Source organism: Gymnodraco acuticeps, unplaced genomic scaffold (assembly GCF_902827175.1).
Source record: "Gymnodraco acuticeps unplaced genomic scaffold, fGymAcu1.1, whole genome shotgun sequence".
Lineage (NCBI taxonomy): Eukaryota > Metazoa > Chordata > Actinopteri > Perciformes > Bathydraconidae > Gymnodraco > Gymnodraco acuticeps.
The window spans coordinates 342164-357011 of record NW_022990224.1 but is presented as its reverse complement, the minus strand read 5'-3'; the positions used below and the strand labels follow the sequence as shown (position 1 = coordinate 357011).

At 41.4% G+C, this 14848-nt stretch overlaps 1 protein-coding gene across 5 annotated transcripts in view; it reads right to left on the bottom strand.

Annotated features, from left to right (window-relative positions):
* pparab (peroxisome proliferator-activated receptor alpha b) overlaps window positions 1–14848 on the bottom strand; it is a 38934-nt gene that overhangs the window by 6075 nt on the left and 18011 nt on the right. Inside the window, exons 2-5 of one of the 5 annotated variants that reach the window (XM_034218677.1) lie at window positions 13281–13529; window positions 11001–11164; window positions 8237–8396; window positions 864–1063 (exon numbers count right to left, since the gene is read on the bottom strand). In XM_034218677.1, the coding sequence (XP_034074568.1) occupies window positions 864–1063; window positions 8237–8396; window positions 11001–11164; window positions 13281–13488 (732 nt within the window). In that variant the 5' untranslated portion in view covers window positions 13489–13529. Of the gene's footprint in view, window positions 1–863; window positions 1064–8236; window positions 11165–13280; window positions 13530–14848 lie in introns of those variants that run through there. The other 4 variants (XM_034218678.1, XM_034218680.1, XM_034218679.1 and 1 more) reach the window with 4 other exon arrangements.

Genomic DNA, 14848 nt, shown 5'->3' with positions numbered 1-14848 from the left:
CTTAAAATATTGCACGATGCAACAACTTTAAGTAATACTGCTCAAAACTATTTTAGAATCAAAATGTTTTGGGATTTATACACATACTGTAGTAGTGGCAAATGGTACAATATCACTTTATAGGGAGTTCTACGTTGTGTAAAAGGTCCGTTACACCATGAATGAACACGCAAATCAAAGGGTGGATCAAACACTGTGTCTCTTTGCAACTGACTGCTTTCTGATGGATGCAAACCCCAGAATCCCTTTGTAGTCTAAAAAGGACACTTATCCATCTAGATGCTTTGATCTGCAGCAGCAGTGAGCGAGGTCTGTGTTTGAACATGGAGCTGCCCTTGGACTGACCTGTCCCTCCCTCCCTAATTCACACCTACACACATCCATTCATAGAATTCAGAAAATCTCTGAGCTGCATTCCATGACCCTCCCCCCGTCAGCCCCTCTTTTCTCGTAAAAAGAGAATGAAAGAAACAAGGCTTCGGGAATGTTTAAGGATGGGTGATGGTTGATGAATAGAGAGCCGCCTTGGAGGGAACCAGGCAGTGAAGGATGAAGTGATGGCCCTTTATACAGATGTTTCCTCGTCCAGCTTGTATTGGCTTGAACTACATGTTGAGCAAGCTATTTCTGTCATTGGCTGGCTGATCATAATCTTTGAGGTCATATTGAGACACGAGTTTGATTGCAAATTTTGAATGTGCTCAGAATTAGATTTAAACCCCTCCAATGGGGATGAAATAAATTCAAAGTTGCAAGACAAGACGACCTCGACCTGTGAGGAAATTCTGGTAAAGAGCCGTGAACACGCGATCCACACATGCAACACCTTTCACTCACCAACCCACTACTCTTAATCAACGTACAGGGGTGCTGGTCTTGCCCGTGAGAATTGTTCGAGCCTTGGCCTTGTTCATGTTGAAGTTCTTGAGGTAGGCCTCGTAGATCTGCCGGGCCAGGGTCTTCTGGTCGGCTACCTGAGGGTCCTGCACCTCCCGGTCCCCCGTCACCATCTCCGCTTTCAGCTTGAGCTTCTCTGACTGCGGCATCCGACCGAAACGGATGGCTGTAAACAAAGCAGACAGAAAGTCAGACTACAGATTACAGATTTAAGTTTATTTGTTATTTGAAAACACAAAAAATGCATTTAAACAGTACATTTTAAAAACACAGACAGAATGACTGTATAAGAGCAAGAACAGACCAAACTTGATCAAAAACTTGATGTATGCACTACACCTACACACTCAGAGAGGCCAAAAGGCCAGGACAAGCAGACCCGACCAAAACATCACCTGACTGTTTCAGTCTCACTCTGGCAGTGAATGCATCCAAGAATAGTTCCATGAGTCCTCTGGGCAATAAAAACAACACCTGGCAAAGCCATGGTGCCAAAGTCTGGCCAAAACCACCCAGCACCATATTCTGGGTTGCTATTTTTTCTAACTGTCAGTTCTGTCCTGTAAAACGTGTGCACTGCATCCATGATTTTCTGGCTGATTTTCAATTCTGATAGAATCAAGGTCCACATATTTCACTTTAATCAAGTCAAATGAATAGTTTTCTGGGTTCCAGCTGGAGCAACTGGGAATCCTAATAAATGATGATGAATCCAAAGAATGGGGTTCACTCAGTCATCACGGTTAAGATAGAGCTTTATTGTCTCCCTTAGGAGAAATTTGTCTTGGGCATCGAGATAATACACATAAAACATTCAGGTCAATCAGTCATAGATACAGAACAGAGATCACATATCACATGGCAAAGAAACAAACAAGAAACATACAGGTACAGCACTTTCCCTATTGCATTCATACATAATCAAATATTGTACTTTTCCCTATTGTATTTATACATAAATCAAATATTGCACTTTTCCCTATTGTATTCATACACAAATCAATATTGCACTTTCCCTATTGCACCTATGCATAGTGTCCGTCAAATTGCACATATCCCTATTGTGTCCATACCTATTTACACATATTGCACTTTCCCTATTTAACCTTCTCGATTGCACAAACTACACTGTAAACATTGCACCTCCCAACAACTCCTAACACAGCATAATCACAATTGTTTCTGACTGTTCAGCAGCTTGATTGACAGCAGAATAAAGGAAAACGTATACCTGTTCAATTTACAGTTTGGTAATCTATACCTTCTGCCCCCGAGGGCAGCAACTCAAACTCTCTATACAGGATGTGTTTGGGGTCGCATGTGATTTTACGGCCTTGCTTTCTCACCATCTCCTCAAATATCTCCTGAAGAGAGGATGGTGGAAGCACGCCAATTATTTTTCCAGCCCTTTTTATCAAGCTCTGGAGTTGTGATTTAGATTTAACTGACAAGTTACCAAACCATGTTGTGATGCCATAACGAATAATAGACTCAATTGCTGCCCTGTAGAACATTAACATGATGCATTTATCCACTCCATGAACCCTGAGCCGACGCAGAAAATGCAGGCGCTGGCTTATCTTTGAGCATACCTGATCCACCTGATGGGCCCAGCCTAACTGAGCATCAAAATAAATCCCCAAATATGTAAAACGTGAAACCTGCTCAACTCCCTCCCTGTTGATAAGGACGGGGCTGTGATCACCTACTGACTTGGGGTCAAAGATCATTTCCTTTGTTTTTTTAACATTTAACACCAGGTTGTGCGCCTCACACCACTTCACGACCTCTTCGATCTCAAGTTTATAAATAGAAATGTCCGAGTCTCTAGTCAGTAGACTAAGTATGGCTGTGTCATCAGAAAACGTTATGATGTGGTTGTGTGTGTGCTGACTCCTACACTCATTTGTGTAGAGTATGAAGAGAAGAGGAGAGCTAACGCAGCCTTGTGGTGCCCCTGTGCTTATGACCGTGTGTCAGAGAGGGTCGAGTTTACTTTCACCTGCTGCTGTCTTTCAGTTAGGAAGGAGTGATACCATCTGATTAAGTAAGGGTTCACATCCATCTGTTTGAGCTTTTTTAACATCATTTGGGGAAGAATAGTATTAAAAGCTGAGCTAAAGTCCATGAACATTAATCTAGCATAAGCTGAAGGATTTTCCAGGTGTTTTAGAATAAAGTGAGTTGTAGAGGTTGAACTTGATGGGACAATAGGAACCCTACAATATATGGATTTCTTTATTGTAATAGTACACAGAGACACCAAAATGAAGTCCAAATCAATCAGAATAGATTTATTATCCTTTATAATTATCATCAACAAACATGAACGTTTTTTTGGGATGAAAATCTCTGCTTCAAAGGGTTAACCAGTGTCAACGCTTTGGTAGGATTTTTCATGCATTTTCTTTTTAATGCATTATAGCCAGGGAATTATGAACACAGCAGGTTACTATGGTACTATGGTGGGCCTCAACACTAGACAGGAGTTGTTTTTCTACGAGAGGATGCCAGCATCTCTCAGACGGCCTGATCCCATTTGACTAATAAGATTAGAGCTGAACTGTTTTTAACCCCTCCTCGACCAATTTAACGAGCACAATCTGAAGTGTACGCAGAAAACACACCGCTCTTTAGGAACCCAACATCCAGCTGCACCTTCTTCCTGTATTCAGAAGATCATAAAGGCATAAAAGGGGATCTGAGTCACCTTGTTTTCCGAACGAGCCGCCCCCTATCGAGACAAAACTAAGCTAACTGTGCAGACCTGAATGGGGAAGAGCTACTGAGCTAGCAGACAGACTGATGGCCCATTAGATTACTGCTCACAAAGTGGATGGATCATCTGAAGCTGGTAAAGCTCCACAGTGAGAGCCTGGGCAGGAGCCAGGTCTAATTACGATGAGAGGAAGTGAGTGATGTTAAGCTGAGCATACAGTAAGTCCATTTGCTAAGATCTAGTGTAAGGGGATGAATCTGTGACTGGAGTGGGGAGGTGGACAGTCTGTCATACCCAGGGTCGGCGTCATGGGGGGTCATTCGCGGGCCATGCCCCCACAAATGAGTCACTGTGCCCCCCCAACGCAGGGTGGGCAAGCCTAGCCACTTTGCCGTTTTTTAAAAAATCATATAAGTGAAAACGTTTCCACTAAAGGTTTTTTGTGTGAAATACGTCAGAAATAAAGAATACAAATATAAAACACAGCCTGAGCTGTGCTCACTGCTGCTCTCTGATTGGTGTGTTGCTTCACCAATGACTCCCGACCTTTGTTTTGTTATCATTACGTGGCTGTGTGTTTAGATCAGGGGTGCCCAACCTTTTTTTAACCGAGAGCTACTTTTAAAGTTGCCAGTCTGTGGAGATCTACCAGTCCAAATAGAGGCGTAGTTACTGACAACCTACTACCAGGTAAATACACACTTCTACTTGTATAAAACTGACCTTTGTACGATGAATACTTCATAAAATACTGCAGATCCTTTATCTTACCTCTTTCTAATCTACACACATACAAGTATTTAACTGAAGTTACACAACAGTGTTGTTGATACAGAGTTGGAGTTTATTCACACGTCACATACTACAGTGGGTAATATTTTCAAGAAACATTGAACAGTGCTACCCAGGGAAAAAAGAAAAGACTCTGAACCCTTTCTTTGCCATTATATAAAAATAGTGTTGCTACAAAAGTATAAATGAGGCTTACTAATAAGACAACTCAGATCTGAAGCTACACAGGAATCTGCTGCCAAAGTGCAATAAAAAAGACAAAATTAATAGAATCAAATCCTTTTTTTGTTGCATTTTAGTAGAGTTTAAAAATAAATGCCTTTAAAATAGGATGCAAGCAACACTAGTTTCTTAACCTGAATTGATAATAGACTATAATCAATTTAAACAGAACAGATCTTAATGTTTGCATTCTTATACCACTTTGTACAATAATTGTAATGAATAAGTTCAAACAAACAAAAACTTACAGCTGATTAATAACGGTATCTAACTTGAGTTTTTATTATATCAAAAACCTGTTGAAATGCTACTGTTATTTTTACTGTCCCCCAAAAGCGCGTCGGCAGCCTCCAGGCGAAGTTGTGAAAGCTTCTTTCACAACTTCGCCGTCTTTGAAAGACTTCATGTGTTTCTCAAGAACGTGACTGACACGATAAGATGCTCTGGTAGCAGCCTTGCTCTTGTTGTTGAGCCTGGTGAAAATGGACTGCTGTGCATTTAGCTGTCCTTTCAGGTCCCTCCCCTTTTGGAGCGTTGGGCAGAATTAGGAGGGAATTCCGTCTCGTAGCGTTTGTGCACTGTTTTGAAATGCCGCTCCTAAATTACCCTTCTTTGATAAAGCCACGCTCGCATTGCAGATGAGACAGATGGACTTTGAATTGGAATAGATACACAAATAATCATCCTCCCACTCGGAGTGAAAATTATATATTTTGGGCTTTTTTGCTTCTGCCATAATTGTGGTCTTGTGTGACTGTCACTCCTGTTGACACGGACAAAGTCAGCGAAATAGTGCCCACTGCTCACCAGCCACGCCCCGACACATGGGGTCACGCCGGCCAATCACAAAGCTTTGATGCGTTCAAGTGCATTATTCTGGCACGGGAAGATTATGTTATAGGACATTAACGATAAAACAGAATGTTGTTGTTCTATTTTTAGACACATCTCGCGATCGACTGGGAATCTCCCCGCGATCGACCGGTCGATCGCGATCGACTGGTTGGGCACCCCTGGTTTAGATGAAAGCCCGGTGGCGATCTGTTCATCTGTTACACTGATTAGTGATTATACAGTAAAGCCATCGAAAATAATATGATATACAGTACAGTACAAGTAGCCTACTTCTGGGTCTCTGTGTTTCATTCAAGCTCGGCTCTGTGTGTGTGTGGCACAAGCGCATTTTGTGAGTGCGCAAGCGGTAACGTGGAATGTTGATGTTAGCATCTGGTTAGCTAGCTATGCTAACGGATATAAAGAGCTGTTTCTACACCAAGGTGGAGGAGAGTCCTCTCCTGTCAGACTGAGAGGATCGTATAACCTCAGCTCAGTGAGGTAAGGACTCTCTCAGTGTTTAGATAGTTAACTTTGGTGTAAGTTATCTCAGTGGGTCTCAAACGGTTTGGTCACCATTTATGTAAACAAGTATTTGCGAGGAATAGGCCTACCTTTATATGATCATTATAGTTATTAAAGAATAAGAGAATAAATAAAAAACGGGTATGAAATACTATAGGACAGTAACACAAGAATACAGTTTAAAGGGGGAGTGATTAGTAAAATATCCATAAAGAAAAAGTAAATCTGTGTACAGTTCTGTTTCATATGGATGCTGAGAGATGTAGGCTATCTATATAGATCTCTTCATGTTGTTCTCAAAGTGCACCAGATTGATGCATTTAACTTCAATATTTTTTAAATAATCTTCCCGGGGGAGCATGCCCCCAGACCCTCCTAGAGCAGGTTAGGTCCACACCCACCTAAAACATGTTCACATGGATAGGATACTAAATACATTTGCACCCTTTTTATATGGTGGCCTATGTCCTTATATGTTTCTGTTTTGGTGGTCGTGCCACAACCGTGCATGTATGCACAAGTCATAGGTGCGCTATACAATAGCACACCCTGCAATGTGTGTGAAAGACAATAGACTTTACAGCATGTTTTTTGAAGTTGCGTTGGTGTTTGTGTGTTGGTTGTTGACGGCAGTGTGTGCCCCCCCTTGGTAAATTATTTCCCCCCCATTCGATTTGTTCTAGAGCCGACCCTGGTCATACCATTAAATCATCTGTTTCAACGGCTCATATGTGGAGGGAGACACCTGCTACACCACTATAAGACTTAAAGTATATTGCTGTTGTTTTATCACAACATTCAATGGTGTTTATTGCAATGCTTCTTGTCAGTACATGAGATCAGAGGCTTTATACATGTGCTGGAGTGTGATAATAAAAGCACTTTACTGCTGTTGCAACAGCATTAAAAAGGGACAACATTTATAAGCAGTCTCTATAAAAATAAAGCGTTGTATTAAACTTGAAACCAAGAAAGATTTTGTGGAAATCACAGTACAAGAATGTTGATTGCCTCTTAACAATTTCACAAATGAAAATGTGACATACTCATACATATATTTGAATAATCAGTCAATTGAAGATAAAAGCGTCAACAGACCCAAAAAGATCAGGTTGCACCGGTCTCAAATCTCCTTCCGCCCTATGCGGGTACATTTACATCAATGAAACTCAATACACATTTAGCTTAAACAGAGGTGAAGCTGACGGAAATACTACTACTTTTAGACATTGTATTATCATCAGAATCTGGGCAATGCCTTAAGAAGCTTCTTACAGCAAGTCAATAACCCCATGGGACAAAAATGAAGACGCTGGCTCCTCACGTTCACTGACACCAGTATGGAATATCTGCAAGTTTGCACAGGTTATAAGTAAACCCACCGATTGCATTGACCTTGGTGATCGTTCTACTAAAAATACACTAGCACACAAACAGAGATTCACACACGTAGCCTAATCCCCAAAATCAGATCAGGACCTTGACCAAGGGTCAGCATGCCACGTTGGATGTGTAGGAATAGTAAACAACCTTCACCAGGATCTCAAACTTTGACCTCACTATTACTGTATTCCTAGAAAACATGAGCCGCACCAATAGAATAATGTATGGCTTATGTAAGGCTGATTTTATATGTTGCATGTGCAGGTGTTTTCTCTAAAACATTCAAGATTGAAACACAGACTGTAGCTGGATAATAACCACAAATGATATGATACGTTTTTGAATTACTACAGTATTACGTTCACTCTAAGGGGGAAGACAACTGAGATTTTAAAAGTAAGTTCTTAATAGTTTTTTTTGTAAATGTTGCAATGTTAGGAATAAAGTTATTATATAAAAAGTCCTTCCCAAAGTAGGAAAATACAGATGGTCCAATTGTTTGAATTAGTACATTTTTCTGAAGGAGCTCCCTTATAGCCTGGATTAGTCTTCAGTTGGAGGTTTGCCTTAACATGCAACCTGACACTCAACTGCGGTGCTAGATTTCTTATTTGCGCTAATTATGTGTGTTCTTGCCTGTTCAATCTTTCCTGGCATCTGCACTGCCCTGTGTGTTTACTAGTTAAAAACATTAATTTGTGTGTGTGTGTGTGTGTGTGTGTGTGTGTGTGTGTGTGTGTGTGTGTGTGTGTGTGTGTGTGTGTGTGTGTGTGTGTGTGTGTGTGTGTGTGTGTGTGTGTGTGTGTGTGTGTGTGTGTGTGTGTTGGTCTTCAAACAGACCCAGACCCACTCTGTCGGACTCACCGTTGTGGGACATGCCCACCGACAGGCACTTCTGGAAGCGGCAGTATTGGCACTTGTTGCGGTTCTTCTTTTGGATTTTGCAGCGGCGCTCACACTTGTCATACTCCAGCTTCAGACGGATGGTCCGCCGAAAAAAACCCTGAAGGAATGAGGGGAAAACCTTTTTTTTTTTTTTTTTTTTTTAAATTGGACACATGGAGCAAAAATGTAATTCGATACAATCATTTCCATATGCCCAAATGAGACATGAACACCACAGACCAGATTAGTCAGACAATAAGTGACAAATTGTTTGAAAAGAAAGCTAATACAACCTTAAATATAACACGGACAAGTAAATTGCCTTTTAATAACCGCTGCTGTTTTGAAACCAGTTCAAAGGAGTTTTCTTATTTCCGTATCAATATGACAATATCAGACACAGAGTTTCACCATCAGTTTGGCCACACTTACACAACCTTGAAAAAAAGAAATATTAAACGTTGGTGAGGAACAGATGGACTTACTGTAGTGGCATGTGTGCAGTTGGCTAGAGGGTAGAAAATGGTCTGAGGAATTGCTTAATAACATATTTATTCATACTCATTTGCAATTGTATCCAAAGTATCACCCAGGGTGCTAAATACCCACACACTCACACAGTATGAAGAAAAATGCTCATAAAACATCAAGATTACCCATGTGGTAATGGGACACAGCGCTGTTGGTGGGGCTCGCTTAAACCCTGTGATCACATATTAAGCAACTCTGAGTGAATCTCACCCACTGACCTCCAACCTCACGTGCACAGACACATATACACTCATAAAACAAGAGTGACATGAAGATCAGGCCAAATGGGTGTCCTGCCGACACGGCTTGTGTCCTCTGTCATGAAGGATCGGTGTATTAACAACACAGAGGTCAGCCTCCTCCTATTACGGTTCCAACACCTAATAACAGGGGGGAAATGATGCACCAGAGAGGGGTGCATGTGTGTGTATGTGAATTCCTTTTTTACAAGAATATTTTACATATTTGTGGACAAAATTAGATAAATTCTGGTAACTTCACCTGTCACATTGTTTGAAGTGTTTTGAAGTTGGTTGGGTCTGCATCAGACCTAATAAGAGTAATAATGTAAGATGTTAAAAGAAGCAGGTTAGCTGTTTTTTATAGTAACTCATGTTTCATTTACAACAAACATGTTGATGTTTTTTCTCTATACCTATGATGTTGCTTTTGTTTTGATATAGTAAAAAAATATAACCAAGTTATCAGAGTTCATCAAAAGGATCAGTTTGTGCCAATAATCTGTAATTTTCTCACACAAATCAAAACCCCTTAGTAAATGCAGGTGTTGTCATGGTGTCAAGGTCATCAGATATGTTTTCAACTTCAGGAGTTGTAAACAACCAGCCGAAAACTAGAATTCAAGGCCCAGCAGCATATTAGGGGCGTGTGGTGTAGTGGGTTGTGCGTTGTTCAGATTAGCAGGTCACAGGTTCAAACCCCGCTGCAGTCAGCATGTCGTTGTGTCCCTGGGCAAGACACTTGACCCCAAATTGCTCCTGTGGGGATTACCCACAGCATTGAGTATGTAAGTCGCTTTGGATAAAAGTGTCTAACAAGTGACATGTAATGTAATTACGGGATACTGAGGGCTTGAGAGGACACAATCCTGGCATACAAAAGGTTGCTTTGGGACATCACAGTGGCCTGAATCATAGAGTAAATACCATTAGCTGTGATTACATTTTCCCTACTACAGACAACTCTATATCGCATGTTCTTTCCTCTCTCCCTCCATCACCTGCCATTTCTCTAACATCTCTGTCAACATTGGCATAGAGGCTTAAAAACAATAACAAAAGGAAGAGTGGTGCAATTCTGTAGTAGCCTTTTAAATGTGATAAGGCTGCATACAGATATGCAGATCTCTGCAGAAGCTGCGTTACAATAACCATTTGGTACTACATAGGTCACTTTAAATGACTCCTTCCTTAAAGTAGAATCAGCTGAACAACTTTACCTTGACTTTTGTGATAACCTATTGTTTTACAGCTGTTTACATGCACACACACCTCAAGTTAGACTATATTTGTCCTTCGCTGCCTCTTAAAAAACAACCTTGGGTTGTTCTTCAACATGGCTAGTAAACAATTAACTGAAAGATTATTGAGCGACCTCGTGTAAAGGTCAAGCCTGGTGGTTCTTTAGGGGTTATCATCAGTCACAAGACACAGTGCCTCTGGATTTCTGGTCTGACATGTCCTACTCTCTTCAGTGTCTTGAAATTGTCTGTGCTTGAGTTTGGGTGACTTTAGGAGGAAGCGATTGATGGATATTGACAGAAATATTGACCAAAGGAGGGAAAGTATTAGTAAGGGAGGCGTGTGGCGCAGTGGAATCGTGCGTTGGTGTTCGGATCAGGGGAGCACACGTTCAAACCCCACTGCAGTCAGCATGTCATTGTGTCCCTGGGCAAGACACTTCACCCCAAATTGCTCCTGTGGGGATTGTCCACAGTATTGAATAAAAGCGTCTAACAAGTAACATGTAATGTAAGTAATACACAGTAGGAGATAAAAGGCACAGGTTAAGGCAGATGCATGTACGATGACTGACCCAAAGATTCAATCTTCACAATAATAATTTTGAACCACACTAAGTCCAATAGTCCCTAAACCCAACATTTGGCTGGTTTTCATCAATGTCTAACGTCAAATACAAACACAGAATCCTTTGTTTGGCTGTGTGATTCATGTGTGTAATTCCGCCTCACCTTGCAGCCCTCGCAGGCGTGGACTCCGTAGTGATAGCCCGAGGCTCGGTCAGCACAGACCCGACACTCCAGATTGAGCGATGAGGAGGACGATGAGAAATCCTCTTGTCCCGCTGCCACCCCGTAAACAACGGAGGACGGGCTGGATGCTGGCGTCAGGGCATCTACAAAACACAAAGGAAATAACTGATTAAATTAACTCTAAATAGCAAAACAATCTTAAACCACTGAACTCATACACTCTCGTGCTGCCGGAAACACTCTGTGATAAATGAACTTCAAATCATATACATTTTAAATATTGCTAATTCTCTAAATTATGATTATCTAAGATTTTTTATAGTTTTTTAGTTCGGCAGAGAAATCAACAAACAGATATTTTCTTCTAATCTGTGCATGGCAGAAGGGAAAAAAGCACCTTGGAGCTTGTTTTAGAGGAAAGGCTCATTTTTGTGCACAGACTTTCTCAACTAGTTTGGCCATTTGAAAGTGGGAACACTCACAGACTTTAAAAGGTACAAGTTCCATTGTTGCTGTAGACCTATAATCATTATCATGATCAGGTGTTTAGAGAATGAAAGAACTGTATATTTGCGTAACTTGTATGGGAAACTGAGAGAAGTGCTCTTTATAGCATTGAAATTCCTCACTTCTTTAAGATTTGAAACATATTGTATGTTTAGAGTGCATTATAAATGGATCATAGATTTTCTTCATGTGACAGAGAAACCCTCTCACCCCTACCTTTCCTATGTCAAAATTATTGTTGTTGTGAAAGTAATGTAATACTTACAACAAGTACAACAATTGACAACGTTATCATACTTTGTTATAGCCTGCAGTACATAGGGTACATGTTGATCTTTTCCACATTAGACACAAAGTTGCATCATATTGAGAAAATGTAAGTAAAATTATAAATCACCACTACTACTACCTTAGTAGATGCATCTCTGTCTCACCTCCCTTCTGCAAATAACTAGTGGAATTTAAACTCCAGCTTGACCTCTTGCAATGACAGTCTGTTCCATAATAACTATTTACTCAGAGATATTAGCAAGCCATCTGTGGTTGGAAGCTTGTCACAGGCAATACAGTGGTGGGGTAGTATTACTGATCTTCCTCGTGAAAGGCAGGTCGTAGGTTGCCAACAGTTTTCTTTTTCCACCTTGTGAAGGGAACATGGTTGGTAGAACTTGTTTGCTACAAAAATAGCAAAGATGAAATGGTACAAAAAAACAGTGGCACTAAGTCAGGCCACATGAGTTGGTCAGAGAAGCCAGAGAGGGGATCAGCTGAATTTGGCAGCAGACCTGAAGCTGTGTTTCTGCCTGGTGCACGTTTCAACAGAGTGTTGACAAGAAAGGTATGTCAGTGGTTGTTCTGTTCCTGTCTCACACTGAAATCCTAAACATCCATAAATCCTGAACATGTTTTCACTGACTTTTCCATGACATCATCACATTTCCCTGATGCCTTTTAGCCATCTCACCCTTTCCTTCTCCCTCACTCACACCCATTATTATCCTATTAAATGTTTATCTTTGATTGATTGATTGAAAAGTGTATTAACAGCTTGTATATTGGGTACAGTACAGTACAGTACAGCTTTCTAGATTCTTCACTTCTCCCCCACTTGTTGAATAATTTGGAAGCAGCATACATTACCCAGATGCCCATGTGACTTTTATTCAAGAAGAAAAACAGCAGCAAAACGGATGTTTCCTGAGAGGTGGTGCATGGCTGCTGAGGAATGTGTGAATTCCTCATTGGATATGGGGCAAGTAGAAAGGCCAGCAGAGGACACAGGGGTAAAACAGGGGAGTACAGAACATAAGAAGAGGGATAAAAGAATAAATAAGGAAATAAATTAGCATAAAATGGGTTGGAAAATGCCACAAGACCCTTAGAGACAGGAGAAAACAATTAGGTCTAAGGGGTATTGCCCAAAGGGTTAGGCGTTAAAGAAAACCTGTGAAAATAAAGGGCTGTCAAAGGGTTGTAAGGCATCTTTGCTTTTGGTCAGGGCAGGAGGTTAAATTAACCAAAGGGTGGGTCCTTTCTGAAGATTCAGTTGGAGCAAATAGAGGATTAAGGGGGGTTAACGAGGAACCCTGATCTGACAACAACAACAGTCACAAGGAGATTACAATGAGCTGCAGCAGACACATTGGAACTGTGTACAAATCCTGAATGCAGCAAGCACCACATTGTCAGAAAACCATATTATTTTAATTAATTTAAGGAATCACTTCAATTCAAATGATAATGAGTCTTCACCTAGAACAGTGGAACCTTCAGAGCCATTGCTGGAGGACTGGTACTCGGGGACATCAAAGGAGCTGAGGGGGTTGTTGTCCATGGACTGGGAGATGTCCTGGAGCTCCTCCATGCCGCCCAGGAAGTCGTCATCGGCGCAAAGAGGGCTGCCCAGCATCGAGTCCTCCAGGGGGGAAGGGGGATGGTAGTGGCTCTCCATGTCGACCATCGCGGTGGAGGAGCAGGCTGCCGGCACTCTCACTCATCAGACTGGAGACAAGGGGAGGGTGGAGGGGGAAGACAAAGAGGTCAATGAGTTGATATGAAAGACTGGGTGTCTGCATACTACCATGCTAACAATGAGAATATCAACATGATATTGTTTACCATCATAGTGTTGTGTATTAGCATGCTCATTTGGTAACTAGTGATAAACAAAATGCATGTGCCATGTGACATGCAGGTAGTCTAGACTTAAGTAAAGGCAAAAGTTTGAATTATCGGACAAATAAAAACCAAAAGTGATTACAGTTCATCCTGAGGGAGACATGAACTTCCATACAATATGTTAAGGCAATAGACATTTCAGTCAAAACCACAAACAAAAATGAGATGCTATAGAGGAATGGAAGAGGGATGTAAATGGCCATTAGGATACATCATCTGGCAACCATGAATGGTTTTACCAATTGTTTTGCCAATCCATTGAATAGATGTTGGGATCATTTACTAGATAATTGAAAAGTTGACCACCAAAGTTGTGAGGATAAATCCTGTGGGCCCAATTTGAGTTGAAATCAAAACAGTTGACCAACTGACCATTGCCATCCATAAATTGGAGCCACTAGCATGGTTAAAAACTAATGACATGATTTCCATCATCAACACCAAAGAGTAATATTGTATTTTTTTCCCAAATGTGAATCAACACAGCATATACAATAAATGAATAGTGCCGATGCAACCCGCAGCCATCCACGCTAACATGTGCTGCACGTCGATATAGTGGATCAGCAGACAGTAGGGCGATGAAGGACACGGAGTATCTTATAACCAAACACAGGCCTCTCTGCTCCTGAGCTATTAACTCCAAATACAGTAACCTTATCCTTGTTCACCTTTCAGTACTGCAGAAAGAGAAAGACAGAGGACAGACAGACAGAGGGTGAGCGCACGTGGACATGTGGAGGGATGAATGTAGGTCACTAGGCTAGAAGACATGACTGAACGGCTTCTGCGGTACATTTATGAGATTTTGCTGAATTGCAAGGTGGGGAACTGGGAGGATCATGTTGGCTAAGCTCAAGACTAGCAGAGGGAATGCACCTTACATCACGTAAGAACTTCATAGACCTGCATGTAAACTGGGTCAATCTTCAGTAAGCCCTTTCCATCAGGCCCCACTAAGAACATCAAACAAGGGGGAGGTGGGAGTTATAGGTGGGGGGTGCCGGTATGAGACGCAATAGCCCTCCACTACCAGAGAGCAGCTGCTGGTTTTTCTCAGCCAATCCACACCTCTGCACATGACTGCCTTTGGTTTAACCTTAACTTACCCAGCACTGTGCAATGTGCTATACGCTGTTAAA